The 15,626-nt window shown below is 37.3% G+C and overlaps 1 protein-coding gene and 1 long non-coding RNA gene across 4 annotated transcripts; both read right to left on the reverse strand.

The window, feature by feature from the left end:
• Positions 1–8,982: 8,982 nt before the first annotated feature.
• LOC116142200 lies at positions 8,983–10,099 on the reverse strand. The gene is made up of 2 exons (XR_004129967.1): positions 9,491–10,099; positions 8,983–9,316 (listed from the first exon to the last, which is right to left on the reverse strand). It is a non-coding gene; the product is annotated as an uncharacterized LOC116142200 (long non-coding RNA).
• Positions 10,100–12,154: 2,055 nt separating this feature from the next.
• Positions 12,155–15,388, reverse strand: LOC116142283. 3 transcript variants are annotated; one of them, XM_031427730.1, is made up of 3 exons: positions 14,253–15,388; positions 12,663–12,729; positions 12,155–12,488 (listed from the first exon to the last, which is right to left on the reverse strand). In XM_031427730.1, the coding sequence occupies exon 1, from the start codon at positions 15,211–15,213 to the stop codon at positions 14,257–14,259; it is 957 nt and encodes a 318-aa protein (XP_031283590.1). In that variant the 5' UTR covers positions 15,214–15,388; the 3' UTR covers positions 12,155–12,488; positions 12,663–12,729; positions 14,253–14,256. The 3 variants fall into 3 exon arrangements, with proteins under 3 accessions (XP_031283590.1, XP_031283585.1, XP_031283581.1); XM_031427725.1 differs by having other exon boundaries at positions 12,663–12,790; XM_031427721.1 differs by having other exon boundaries at positions 12,663–12,829.
• Positions 15,389–15,626: the final 238 nt, after the last annotated feature.

Genomic DNA, 15,626 nt, shown 5'->3' on the forward strand with positions numbered 1-15,626 from the left:
TTTCTTTTGTTTAAAAAACTTAATTTTTTTCTTTTTTTTAATAGACTGATTTTTAACAAAAATAAAAATGTTTATCTTTAATATACAAAATATACATTATTATTCATCATATCCAACACAATATATATTATGGGACCCTTCATAATTTTTATAGATTTAATGACTCAAACTTTTCAATTGAGCTTTTTTCAGGTTTTTATATATGTTTAATTAATCAATTACTTATGCTTATAAAAAAAATACAAAATGTCTATCGTTAATATATAAAATATATATTATTATTTGTCATAATTGTAAATATTGTAATTGATTTTTTGTTATAATTTCAAGCTAATACATATTCATCATTTACATGCATATATATTCTCGTTCACCCTATAAAATTAGAAGTTTAAATTAATCACTTAATCGAGTCCTTGCTGCAGTAGATTAGAAATGACACATTAAATTAAATAGAGTATTAACTAAACTAGCTTGAATTATATAATTTACCTCAATCTTCTAATTTCATATGATCATATACTGTGTATACTTTAGTACGTGACAACAAAAAAGAATGAAAGTGTTTCAAAGAGTACGAGACAACCGCTTGCATGGTCTAAAGATTATATTATTCATTAATCAAATATTGGTTGCAGGGTCTTTTTCTGATATTAATTAATTTAGTCAAGTTTTATTAGTCTAGAGTTATTATTAGAAGTTGGAGTAGTATTAGGATTAAGTATTGCTACATATGATTAGGAATATTACTCATTACAAAATTAGGATATATGCCCATAGAATCCTCTTAGGATTAGGAATTAGGATAACTTGTAAGTCTATATAAGAAGCCTAAACTATGGATTATCATTGTATTTTTTATTGGATTAGGATAATTCTAATATACTAAAATGGGTTCCTTTTTTTTTTTTTTTTTTTTGTTTCTTTTCTTTTTCCAAGTTAAGAGTAAATTGTGTGCAAAGATCATTGGTGGAGCTGCTAAACATTAATGAAATAAATTAAAAAAAAAAAAAAAAGACCAAAGAAAAAACCAGTTTTTAAAAAAATGGGTATTGCGGGATTCAAACCTATGCATTCTTCCATCAACTCTTCCCTTTAACCACTTAAGCAAAACTACTCTTTTTTTTTTTTTCCTTACTCTATATATATATTATCTATTTAAAAATACAAACTCACAGCCAAAGTGTGAGGGAAACAATTGCGTTTTAGAATATGTTTGTCCCTTCTCCCTACTTCTTCTCCTTCTTGGGTTTTATTTTTCTTCTTTCAGGATTTGGTTTTTCCAATTCAATTTTACAAAAAATAGAAGAGATCAAAGGCAGCTCACTTCACCTAATTCAATTTTTTCCTTTTTTGCCCAATTCAAATTTTCCCTTTTTCGTTGTAACACCAAAGAAAATTAAGAGAATCAAAGGAGAGTTCATAAGGAAATTTCCTTTTTCCCTTTTTCACCCAATTCAATTTTTCCCTTTTTCCCTTTTTGTAACCATGGTTGAATCGATTTATTTTTGTAATTTCATCTTTGATGTGACCGTGTAATACAAAAATTAATATTTAACATGTGATCCAAATATTAAGTCTATAACATTAAAGCCGAAAATGTAAATATTTGTATTCAAATTGAATTTGATTTGTATTCTTTTATCATTAAAGCTAAAAATGGTACATAATATTTACGTTTCTAAAATTATTAATGATTTTGTATTTTTTACAATTTTTTGGCTTTTCCGAGTTTTTAAAAATAAAAATTAAAGGAGACCATATTATATGTTTTTTTAGCAATTTTTTGTCACAAAATATCACGTTTAATCTAACTCAAATATTTTGTCGCTAATACCTCCATAATAAAATTTATAAATGACAATTTTTTTTTTTTTGTAATAATAAATAATTCTTTTGAGACAAATGAGTTTGTAATTATAGCATGTATTATTAAATATAGTGACTAAATTTTTTTATGACAAATATGTTTGTCACAATAAACAATTTATCTTGGCACTTAAATTTTGACTTAAACATTTTGTCATTAATACCTCTATTTTAGCATATATTATGACCATTTTTTTAATAATAAATAAATTCTTTTTGTGACAAAATAATTTGTAGTTATAGCATGTATAACTAAATGTAGTGACTAAAATGTTTTATGATAAAATATGTTTGTCACAACAAACAATTTACCTAGGCGCCAAAATTTTCGCCAAAAATTTGTGACGAAATATTATGATAAAAATGTTTTTCTTCACTACATTTATTATGAGTTTCTTTATTGTGATAAAATATTATGACAATATGTTTTTTAGTCACTGTATATTCTCTTTGTCATACTTAATATGATGTTTCTTTATTTTGTCATAATAACTATATTACTCGTGACAAAGTAACATTTGACAAAATTAATTTTGTCACAATATAATATACTTCTTGTAGTGGTAGGTGCGACAAATGCCAGAGATTTGCAGATGTTCCACGAGCTCCACCCCACGAGTTAAATATTTTGACAAGCCCTTGGCCATTTGCGATCTGGGGAATTGATCTGATAGGCTCTTTACCTCAAGAAAAAGGGGGTGTTAAGTTCACAGTGGTCGCAGTGGACTACTTCACCAAGTGGGTAGAAGTCAAGCCTTTAGCTAACATCACGTCAAACAAACTGAAGGATTTCGTTTACAAAAACATCATTTATAAATTCTGAATTCCCCATACTATAATAACTGATAATAACTGATAATGGGAAATAGTTCGATTGTGAGGACTTCAGATCTTTTTGCGAAAGGCTCAGCATCAAGAAAAGATTCACTGCTGTTTATCGGCCTCAAGCCAACAGCCAAGTAGAGGTTGTGAACAAAGTAATCAAGCATACCATAAAAAAGAAGCGCGATGCCCTTAAAGGAAGATGGGCTGAGGAATTGCCCAAGGCCTTATGGTCTTACAGGACGACAACTAAAAGCTCGACAGTAGAAACCCTGTTCTCACTTTCATACTGGTGTGAAGCAATGGTCCCAATTGAAGTGGAGATTAGTTTGTTTCAGAGAGAAGTCTTTAATGAAGAGACAAATGAATACCTTCTCCGCTTGAGGCTAGACTTAATCGATGAACATCAGGCCAAATCTCAGCTAAGGCTCGCCTCCTATCAACAGCGAGCCAGATGATACTTTAACTCCAAGGTCAAAAACAAGGACTTCAAAGTGGGCGACCTGGTCCTCAAAAAGGTCGTCTAGGAGGGTACTCAAAACCTAAACTTGGGGGCACTTGGGCCCGAATGGGAAGATCCTTTCAAGATCTCTGAAAATGTCGCACCAGGAACTCTTCACCTAGAACACCTCAATGGTGAAACTGTACTGTGAGCATGGAACACATAACATTTGCGAATATATTACCAATAAGAAGCTCAGGTTTCAACCATGTTTTGTTTTTCTTCAATATTCAATGTAAGGTCATTTATGGCTAAATTTCTTTCAATAAAAAAGAGGTATTATTTATGAACTCTATTTTTTTCGTCACTTTGTATTCATTGTTATTTAGTTCGTCATTTATTATCTATTGTTTCAAAATCGCGACCTATGCGATCACATCCGAGACTCAAAGTCGAGAGTTCGAAAAAGACAGTTTAGCTTCGTAAGCCTCATCAAAATTCAACTCATGAAGGGAGAAATTCCCCAAATCGACGAAGTTAAACTCAGAAAAATTAGAGTAAAACACATCGAGAGAAAATCGATCATAAATCGGTGACCAAAACTCGAGACAGAAAACTAGTCTAAACTCGAAGTTATCACACATAAGATTTTCTCATATGTTCGAAAAGTTCCTCAAGTAGTAGGCTACGCATAACTTGGAGCAAATTCGGATTTTTTATGTTAAGTCTGATTAGGATGATCGAAACGACTTTGTAGAAATTAAAAATTGCTCGACAGAAATGGGCAAAATAATTTTTTCATTAATTGTACTAAAACAAAAAAAAAAAAAAGAGAAAAAATCTAAGTAGTAGGCTTGGGGAGATCATCGCCAACGGGCACAGGAGTATCATTGGCCGTAAGAGTCTTGGCAGCTTCTTCAGAGGCAAGAGCCGAGACATCCATCCAAGGCGCAATTGGGGGAAGGTTGACAACAATAGGCGGGAGAGTAGATAGACGTTTTGCAACCTTCCACCTCTTTGATGGCCAATAGCTGCTCGATATCGAGCTTGAGTTGTTCAACCTCAGCCTTGGCCCTTTTGCAACCTTCCAACTCTTTGGTAACCTCGAGCGAGGCCTTTTCATAATTGACCTCCCAATCCGAGGCAACCTTTTAAGCCGTGGTAAGCTCAGAATTCAACTTCTTGTTGGCACCCCGCTGTTGTTCCAAACTCTTCTCAGTCTCGACTACTTTCGCTTTAGTCTTTGCTCAAGCGGTCTCGCTTTCCTTGATTTTGTCAAGGAAGTCTCTTTCCTTGACCCCAAAGGCCTCGGCCTCTTTCTTGAGCCGATCAAGCTCGGCCTGCTTCAAGTCCTTCTCCTTCTCTACCAAGTCGGCCCTAGCCAAGGCATCCTCCTTCAGCTTCTCTACCTCCTGCCACCCCAAATGAGTACCCTCCAATATGGGGTAACTCTCATCCTAGTTAGTAAATACGGGTACGAAAAAAAATGGTACGGGTATGATACGGTAAATGGTGAAAAATAGGTTTGTAAAAATTCGGACATAAAATTTGGACACGAGAAAAATATGGTACGGGTATATATGGGTTTAATACAGTACATTGTCAATAATACGTTTTGAAAAATATGGCAATATTAATCCTGATTTTAGCACTTTGTATGATCATTGAATTAATCCTCCTTTGTTTTTCCTTATAGGTGTATGATTTATATATTTTTTAATTATAATATTTCAGTTTATAAAAATTGTATTATTTGATTCGTAATTAATTACTACAAATATTGTAGAAGTGGACCAATCACTAAACAAAACAAACAATTTTATTTGTCATTAAGTTGAAGAAGAAGAGACGAAGAGTGGTACTTGTTGAAGAATAGTTGAAGAAGAAGAGAGGAAGAAGGTACCAAAAAAGAGAAGAAGGCGCCAAAAAAGAGACTAAGCCTAAAACGACATCATTTTGACCAAACTTCACATAAAACGACGTTGTTTTGGCTCATTAAATAACAATTTTTTTTTTTAAATACAGCCGAATTATACAGGAATTATACGCAAATTATACGGTTGGGGCATATAATTGGGTTGTGCTTATAAAATACGAGAATTTGCGTTTTATACGCGAATTATACAGTTGGGTGTATAATTTGCATATAAAACGCAAATTTACTAACTAGGATTCTCAATGAAGAGAAGCTTGGTTGCCACGCAAGCCTGAAAAGAAAGGAGAGTCAACGAAGAAGAAGGAGAAGCATATAAAAAAGGAAAGGGGTTAAACTATCAATACCTTGGTCATGACTCATGTAGCTACATGCCCAAGCAGGCTGCTGGTGAGGAGATGAATCTCTAATACCTGCGAAAGTCCGTAGGGTGACAACATTCCTGACCGTTGAGGCCCTAATGTCAATGTGCTCGAGGAGCTCATTGATCAGTGCATCGAGCAAGGCCTGAGTTGCCTTGTCGCCTTTTTGCCTCCCTACTAAGGCGAGCTTGATTTACTTCCCACGAGAATGATGGCCTCACTCATGGGAACAGACTTCTATTTGGCCAAGTCCTTATCTACAGATTTCTTAAGGCCACCAGCTTACCCTACAACCTCCTTGCCCGAGCCACCTTGCTGCTCTGTGATCTTCTGCTTTCTCGAGCCCCCTTGTGGCACGATCAACTTCTTCTTGCCAAAGCCTTCTTACTGCTCCGACACCTTCTTCTTGCCTGAGCCATCATGCTGTTGGGAAACTTTTTGCTTCCCTGAGCCTCTAGTTGCCTCAGGGGTTTTCTTCACGGGGCCCTTTTAGAGCTCAGGGGAACCCTTCTCCCCAAACTGCCTTGAAGGCAGTCGTGGGCTTCTTGGCATTTGGGCCTTCCCCAAGCTTGCCACCGTTGCGCTTGAGGACCAGGCACAAGGCACCTTGCCCAACCGTCCTGGTAGTATCAGCGAGCTGCTTTTTCGCCAGAGCAACCGATGGCTTCTTGGCAGCCCTAGTTGCCACCCTCTTCTTCTTCAAGCCCTTTGGCTTTTCGGCCCACATATCTGCAAAAGAAGAAGAAAACAATCAGCGATCTAAAAAAAAAAAAAAAAAGCGAGCAAGTAAACACTTACCTTTCTCAAGAATGGTGTTGAATTTGACTTCATCGATGCAAAAGCCATATGCTCTAAACCGAGGAAGCATGATAAGCTCGGTAACGTTGTACTCCCTATCGGAGAGATCGCTGAAACACTGAAACCACTCTAAGCTCACTTCAGGAAGGAAATTATGCTCGACATTTACTGTAGAGCAAAGGAACTTGGTTAGTTCAACATTCAAGTTTGGAAACACTATTTGCACGCGTAAGGTTCCGAAGCAAAATCGCTGGTCTCCCTGTCCTTATAAAAGAAAACCTGAAAGTCCTAATGCTGAATCTTCTTTGGGACATCGACCAAACTGTTAAAATGTACTTTCCTTGCCTTGCAGAGGTAGTATGTTGGTCCTAACTCTTTTTTAACCTATACAAGTGGACGAGCTCTTCTACAAATAGCTCGCCCATCTCAGCTATTTGGTATGCTATGTACATGCCTACAATAATTATATATGAGTTCGCCGACAATTGAAGGGGAGCAATGTCAAATAGTTTCAAAACGCTAACGATGAAAAATGAGGGGAAATGGACATCCCACACCTTAGGAGGGTATCAAAGACCGCCACACAACCGATGTGGGGATTTTTCCAAGAGAAACCTCCTAGAGCCCTCAAAGAAAGTTGAGGCGCATAAATCTCAGTTATGCGCTTAAGATCCTAGCCCCAATTGAGGAATGTGGTTCCTTCCAGGCTTATGGGTTAGAGATTTCTTCAGCTGAGAAACCTCTGCAGAAGCATGATCAAAAGAGCCCGCCTCATCGAGGTCCAAGCTCCGCACAACGAGGTCCTCAAAAACTTCAAGGACTACGCCCCCCAGAACTGATAAGCCCACTGGGGAATCGAACATGCAATCTTGCTATGGCTGCTCGACGAAGACATGATGAAAGCTTGCCTCTAGGTACCTGAAACAGAAGCAAACAAGTGTTAGAGCTCGAAAATTTGGTGACCTATCCATACTTTGCTTTTAGTTCAGGCACTCAGGGTTCTCGCGTTGGACAATAGACACAAGTGAGCTACCAGGATTCCGGCGGCCACCATAGTAAACCCTTCTTAAACCCAAAACTGACGGAAACACACTCAAAAAACCCCAAACAAGCCCTAAAAAAGCTAAATGTGGCCACGAAAATGGCCACCCTCAACCGCAAAAAGCATAAAAATAAATAAAGGAAGAGAAAGAAACCTTACTGAAGCGAAAAGGTGGAAGAAACTCGCCAGAAAAGCACCATGAAATCAGAAGAACAACAACAGAGTAAGCAAAGAAATCTGGAAACTTTTGCAAAGTGTGTAGGATTTATGACAAAGTTGCCCGCTTTTATAGTGGTTTGCACGGGAGATGAAAGGATGAGATTCAATCGTATCCGTCGACCTATAGTGAATCTTAACTCTCCATTCGTCGAGCAATCTTGACCATTAGACGTGGCCATATGTCGATCATCCGCGAAGGTCGATCAACCGTCAGACTACCACAATCATAATTGTCTCCACACATTGCCTTATGCATGACGAAAAGTAACTGCCAAAGGCTGCTACATTTAATGCGCCATGACCACGTGAAAATTACACATATGCCCTTCATTTCAAATTCCAAGTTTGTCAAGAATATCATAGCAGAAGAAACGCCAAGTGTAGAGACGTCGACCAGAGATGAGTCCAACTTAGGAAGCCCAATCAAATCTGCATTCAACGCACAATCGACGAAGTCTAGGCTTGAAATTAAATCGAGCAATAGTCTTCAAAGCTCGAAATGAGCACCGAACATTAGGGGGCAGATGTTGTGTGTGATTTTTCCATCAAGCTTGAAGAAGTCAAAGGTCAACAAGGCTATAGTCCGATTCAGAATCAGTTCGACTCAATCGATTGTTCGACCCAGCATAAGCTCGTTGAGGTGTAGCTCGACCCCAGCATAAGCTAGTCGTGACCAATCTCGACAGTTGTTCTACTAGCTCACAGATAACTTCAAATCCCAAATATCTTGGAAGGGATCATATCGACAGCAATCTTAGCGCTTAATCGCGAGAATATCGAAGTCGCATTTCAATCTTAATTGTAATTCTTTTATATTCGCTCTTTCCTTTGTGCAAAATCTGTATATAAACCCCCTCCAACGATGAGAAAATGGTTAACAAATTGCTCTAGAATCATTATTGTAAGCTCTCACAACAAATACAAAGACAGTGGACGTAAGCTCAAGAGTGTAATTCGTGTAACCACTTTAAAAACTTTTTTTGTCATCTACTTTACTATTCTTAATTCATTACATTGTTGATTATCTGTAATCACGCACACATCCATTTTGATTCCGTCAAGGTCAATCGGATCGCTCTAATTGATGCAAAATCTTGTATCAACATAAGGTTTATAAGTCTCATATTTAGATTGAAATTAAAATAGTTAAAAAAAAAACAAATCCAATCCCCATCAAATGAGGTGGATAAGACAATTTGTGATGATCCAAAACCCATTAAAAAGAGATGAATAAGAAATATTTGTTCCAATGATCAGAGTATCCGAACCAACTTACGCATATCTCAACTAATCTCAGAGGATCTATTGTGGGGGCCTATTGAACACTCTACCAATCTAATGTTTCAGGATAAGACACAAATGTGATAGATAACCCCAATGTAATTTGAACCCAAGAAGTCAATAAAGGGAGTAAACCTTCTTGATTGTCAGGTCAACCCATTGGAGTTATGAATAAGAAATATTACTTTACACACCAGTAGAGACATGATTCAAATACGATCAAAAGATGAGCATGTCCATAAGCTAAACATCCTGTTATTACACTAATTTCTTTGTTGCAACTACCGAGTTGAATTATTGAACACTGCTGGAATCAGCATGAATAGGAAAGCACTACAATGTTTGTGGAGGAGGTGCACGTGAATTAAATGCCGATCGTCTGCCTATAGCAGGAGGAGGTGGAGACTGTCGGATGATGGCTCTCAATTCCCGAAAGCCCACTTTCTTTGTCCACAGAAATCCCACATTTTCACTTCCTAAGCTACCTTCTTTTCCTGGAAATGTCTTCCTTGAGATGATTCCATGACAGGACAAGCTCTTCTCACAACCTTTCGGGCATAGCAAGAGAGAAATCAATGGTAGATTAGACTTTAAAAGACCACATAACATGCAATTATATAATTGCAAAAATAATATATAGTAAAACAACATGAACACCATAACATCAGATTATCAAAGTCTGTGGAGCAAATGGATTTTCAGAATAAGAATTAGAAGAATACCATTTAGCAGTAATGCACTAGTATTCACCACCAGAAATACCACCAGGATTGCTGCTGCCAACTTAGCCTGAAAACCACTCATCATGGGAGGGAAGGAGATACGTAGCAGTAGCAGACCGTCAGTTAACCTTTATTATGAACACAAAACACTTCAAAGAAGCAGGAAACTGCAGGATTTAAAGATTTTACTCTAATGTTAAGCCAACTTGTCTTAATCTATTTGTTTTGTAGATAAACAATTTTAGTTAGGTTTGGATAGACTATTAATAAAACCATTATAACATGTGCTTAGGTACAAATTTTCAACAGTTTACCTGGATTTTGAGGTTTCAACTCCTAGTTTTATAATCAAATATATGTACAGATCTCTCGAAGACTTACAAAAGTCAGAAAGAGGGCGCCCTCTTTAGCTCATTGGTTTGTGAACGACTCAGACGAGGGCTAGTGACTCATGGACTACAGAAAGATTAGGTTGCAAATGAAGGACAAAAGAGAACCAAACTAAAAATAGGAGTCACCGTCAGTAAATTCCACAGTTTAATACTCAAGCTTATGAAATTCTTAGCTACGCAATCAACATCCAATATGCCATTTGAATATTAATTTGTACAGCTGGAACTATAAGTGATGAAGATGACTATTCTAAGAAGCTACCAAAAGGCAACTTGATGAATTTTTTTAGCTTATGATAACGAGTTTACTACTACCAATAAACCAGCTTACCAACTCAAATCCTCTTGAGCACGAAGTGGGATGACGCAGCCAGCAGTTCTTCCTTAAATTGAGGGTCACTGTTAAACACATCCGTCCAAAATGCATTTAAAGAAGTCCAAGGATAGAACCTTAACACCCAGATAACGTGGTACTTCTTTCTCGCAAGTACACACATGTGGCATTTACACGAGCTTCACATTACAAAAAGGATAACTAGAATCGCTGAGATTTCTCATCAGCAAGGCCCAGTTTTGATAACCGGCATAAGAGCAAAATCATAAACAGAATCCACTTTAAATTCAACCTGTTAAAAACTAATTTGGACCACCCAGAACTAAGTTACCAGATTTCCCACGTGTGTTTGTGGTGCTTCTAATGGTTCAACTTCACACAAATGAGCTAAAAGTGGGTCGCTTGTCTGAGTTGAAGTTTCATCTTTTAGAAAATGGCTAAGAAAACGGCATTCACAGGATTCATCAGTTACAAAGTGCACTCAATGGACTATGGATAGATATCAGTTGACAAAAAGGAAGTTATAAAGAATCATGGAAGGCATAGTTATCAGTTGAGGTGGAGGATTATATGGCTACATCAACTTAAGTTGTACCCATGTATCCACAATGGAAAAGCAAGCTAAAACACCGTTCTAATGAATCTAATCCATTATGTTCCCACAGTAAAATATGTAAAGGATTACATTGCCTTATGCATGACGAAAAGTAACTGCCAAAGGCTGCTACATTTAATGCGCCATAACCGCATAGAAATTACACATATGCCCTTCATTTCAAATTCCAAGTTTGTCAAGAATATCATAGCAGAAGAAACGCCAAGTGTAGAGACGTCGACCAGAGATGAGTCCAACTTAGGAAGCCCAATCAAATCTGCATTCAACGCACAATCGACGAAGTCTAGGCTTGAAATTAAATCGAGCAATAGTCTTCAAAGCTCGAAATGAGCACCGAACATTAGGGGGCAGATGTTGTGTGTGATTTTTCCATCAAGCTTGAAGAAGTCAAAGGTCAACAAGGCTATAGTCCGATTCAGAATCAGTTCGACTCAATCGATTGTTCGACCCAGCATAAGCTCGTTGAGGTGTAGCTCGACCCCAGCATAAGCTAGTCGTGACCAATCTCGACAGTTGTTCTACTAGCTCACAGATAACTTCAAATCCCAAATATCTTGGAAGGGATCATATCGACAGCAATCTTAGCGCTTAATCGCGAGAATATCGAAGTCGCATTTCAATCTTAATTGTAATTCTTTTATATTCGCTCTTTCCTTTGTGCAAAATCTGTATATAAACCCCCTCCAACGATGAGAAAATGGTTAACAAATTGCTCTAGAATCATTATTGTAAGCTCTCACAACAAATACAAAGACAGTGGACGTAAGCTCAAGAGTGTAATTCGTGTAACCACTTTAAAAACTTTTTTTGTCATCTACTTTACTATTCTTAATTCATTACATTGTTGATTATCTGTAATCACGCACACATCCATTTTGATTCCGTCAAGGTCAATCGGATCGCTCTAATTGATGCAAAATCTTGTATCAACATAAGGTTTATAAGTCTCATATTTAGATTGAAATTAAAATAGTTAAAAAAAAAACAAATCCAATCCCCATCAAATGAGGTGGATAAGACAATTTGTGATGATCCAAAACCCATTAAAAAGAGATGAATAAGAAATATTTGTTCCAATGATCAGAGTATCCGAACCAACTTACGCATATCTCAACTAATCTCAGAGGATCTATTGTGGGGGCCTATTGAACACTCTACCAATCTAATGTTTCAGGATAAGACACAAATGTGATAGATAACCCCAATGTAATTTGAACCCAAGAAGTCAATAAAGGGAGTAAACCTTCTTGATTGTCAGGTCAACCCATTGGAGTTATGAATAAGAAATATTACTTTACACACCAGTAGAGACATGATTCAAATACGATCAAAAGATGAGCATGTCCATAAGCTAAACATCCTGTTATTACACTAATTTCTTTGTTGCAACTACCGAGTTGAATTATTGAACACTGCTGGAATCAGCATGAATAGGAAAGCACTACAATGTTTGTGGAGGAGGTGCACGTGAATTAAATGCCGATCGTCTGCCTATAGCAGGAGGAGGTGGAGACTGTCGGATGATGGCTCTCAATTCCCGAAAGCCCACTTTCTTTGTCCACAGAAATCCCACATTTTCACTTCCTAAGCTACCTTCTTTTCCTGGAAATGTCTTCCTTGAGATGATTCCATGACAGGACAAGCTCTTCTCACAACCTTTCGGGCATAGCAAGAGAGAAATCAATGGTAGATTAGACTTTAAAAGACCACATAACATGCAATTATATAATTGCAAAAATAATATATAGTAAAACAACATGAACACCATAACATCAGATTATCAAAGTCTGTGGAGCAAATGGATTTTCAGAATAAGAATTAGAAGAATACCATTTAGCAGTAATGCACTAGTATTCACCACCAGAAATACCACCAGGATTGCTGCTGCCAACTTAGCCTGAAAACCACTCATCATGGGAGGGAAGGAGATACGTAGCAGTAGCAGACCGTCAGTTAACCTTTATTATGAACACAAAACACTTCAAAGAAGCAGGAAACTGCAGGATTTAAAGATTTTACTCTAATGTTAAGCCAACTTGTCTTAATCTATTTGTTTTGTAGATAAACAATTTTAGTTAGGTTTGGATAGACTATTAATAAAACCATTATAACATGTGCTTAGGTACAAATTTTCAACAGTTTACCTGGATTTTGAGGTTTCAACTCCTAGTTTTATAATCAAATATATGTACAGATCTCTCGAAGACTTACAAAAGTCAGAAAGAGGGCGCCCTCTTTAGCTCATTGGTTTGTGAACGACTCAGACGAGGGCTAGTGACTCATGGACTACAGAAAGATTAGGTTGCAAATGAAGGACAAAAGAGAACCAAACTAAAAATAGGAGTCACCGTCAGTAAATTCCACAGTTTAATACTCAAGCTTATGAAATTCTTAGCTACGCAATCAACATCCAATATGCCATTTGAATATTAATTTGTACAGCTGGAACTATAAGTGATGAAGATGACTATTCTAAGAAGCTACCAAAAGGCAACTTGATGAATTTTTTTAGCTTATGATAACGAGTTTACTACTACCAATAAACCAGCTTACCAACTCAAATCCTCTTGAGCACGAAGTGGGATGACGCAGCCAGCAGTTCTTCCTTAAATTGAGGGTCACTGTTAAACACATCCGTCCAAAATGCATTTAAAGAAGTCCAAGGATAGAACCTTAACACCCAGATAACGTGGTACTTCTTTCTCGCAAGTACACACATGTGGCATTTACACGAGCTTCACATTACAAAAAGGATAACTAGAATCGCTGAGATTTCTCATCAGCAAGGCCCAGTTTTGATAACCGGCATAAGAGCAAAATCATAAACAGAATCCACTTTAAATTCAACCTGTTAAAAACTAATTTGGACCACCCAGAACTAAGTTACCAGATTTCCCACGTGTGTTTATGGTGCTTCTAATGGTTCAACTTCACACAAATGAGCTAAAAGTGGGTCGCTTGTCTGAGTTGAAGTTTCATCTTTTAGAAAATGGCTAAGAAAACGGCATTCACAGGATTCATCAGTTACAAAGTGCACTCAATGGACTATGGATAGATATCAGTTGACAAAAAGGAAGCTATAAAGAATCATGGAAGCCATAGTTATCAGTCGAGGTGGATGATTATATTGCTACATCAACTTAAGTTGTACCCATGTATCCACAATGGAAAAGCAAGCTAAAACACCGTTCTAATGAATCTAATCCATTATGTTCCCACAGTAAAATATGTAAAGGATAAAACATTATAAGGTATCATATGTCAGGTATATAATAGAGAAGAGATGAACAATCAAATATCAAATGTGGATTCATATAGACATAAACACGAATCGAAGATGCGCAATAATATATCACCAACTTCCACCATTTCATTTAGACATACAAACACCAATGAACCCATAAAAAAACCCGAACATACCATACTATTCGCTAAATGGGATCCACATATCAACATAGTACTTCAAAGAGTGCGGTAGTGCCTTTTTCCATGCAACAAGATCAGGCAATTCACCGGTAAGCGCAATTGAGCTATCATCCTTCCTATTTCCAAGATGCAGAACAAAAAGATTTTCACCAAAAACTCTTTGCATTGCCTTCAAAGTATCCTCCATAACAACCTTCCCATCTCTTCTTGAATCCTCTGCCTCCACACAACTACCTCCAACATTAACCATAACCCTCCCACCTTTTCTCAAACATTTCCTCAGCTTCTCCCACGTGTTGGGATCCTCGAGTTCCGGTAACAAACTACCTTTACTAAACAAATCAACTAAAATCCCAGAAAACCCTTCTCGAATACTAGCATTCAACGCATTGCCTACATAAATGAAAAGTCTACCTGGGTATTTTTTTTCCAGTTTTACAAGTCCAAAGAACTCTTTTGCTACTTTTATCACAGATGGGTCAAGCTCCCACCCATGAATAACAACTTCTGGATACAATTCTAATATCAAACGGGCCGCGGAGCCCGCCCCGAAACCCAAAATACCTATTGGTCCAGGTGGGAGGATGGGAGGTAAAGTGGCAAAAACATCAAAGTACGTGTTGGTGAGTGACTTGAAGAGAAAGGAAACGCTCTGGATGTTCCCAGGGCCGTCAAGAAGGAGAAGTCTAGAGCCTGCAAAAGGGTGGTCGGTTTTTCTGGAAACTTCTAGAACACGGATATAATTGTGTCTTGACCTGAATTTGGCTATTATTTTGACGTCATCGGCGGGAACGCCATCGTCTTGAGTCTTGGTCTGGTGAGAGGGTTGGGATTTGAGTGGCGATGGGCGGAGGCGGAGTTGTTTCGGTGGGGTGTGGTGGAGAGAATGGCGGGAGATTTTAAGTGGATTAGAAATAAATGGTCTAATTTGGTGAGTTGAAAGCCCTATTGACATTATGTTTCACTTTGTTTCTCTTCAATCAGGGTAGTTTGGTGAAGGACATGTAAATTTATACGGTGGCGGGTGGGGAACTAACGCTAACTTCGGCGCACGGGATTAGAACATTTGGCGGCCCATAATATCCAGTGACGGCAGTCGAGAATAATTTTTACGTTCAAATGTTCTTAATGGGAATTATTCGACTCTTAAAATTGGAGGCATTTGCAAATGATGAAATTGTGTTACGATAAATAGATACAAGGATAAATTAAGATAAGTTCAAACAACGAAGCTGATAAAGATACAGGTATCATGAAGAGTGATGTATTGTTGTAGAAAGAGCCATTAACAAAATAGATATAAAACAAAATTCAATTCCAGATCATAACATCACCATGTATGTTTTCCTGCACAGTGTATGTATCATA

Source organism: Pistacia vera, unplaced genomic scaffold (genome assembly GCF_008641045.1).
Source record: "Pistacia vera cultivar Batoury unplaced genomic scaffold, PisVer_v2 Contig1126, whole genome shotgun sequence".
In the NCBI taxonomy this organism is placed as follows: Eukaryota; Viridiplantae; Streptophyta; class Magnoliopsida; order Sapindales; family Anacardiaceae; genus Pistacia; species Pistacia vera.

Bases quoted from the DNA above. Each gene is read 5' to 3' on its own strand.
- LOC116142283 (XM_031427730.1), bottom strand. From the start codon at position 15,213: ATGTCAATAGGGCTTTCAACTCACCAAATTAGACCATTTATTTCTAAT.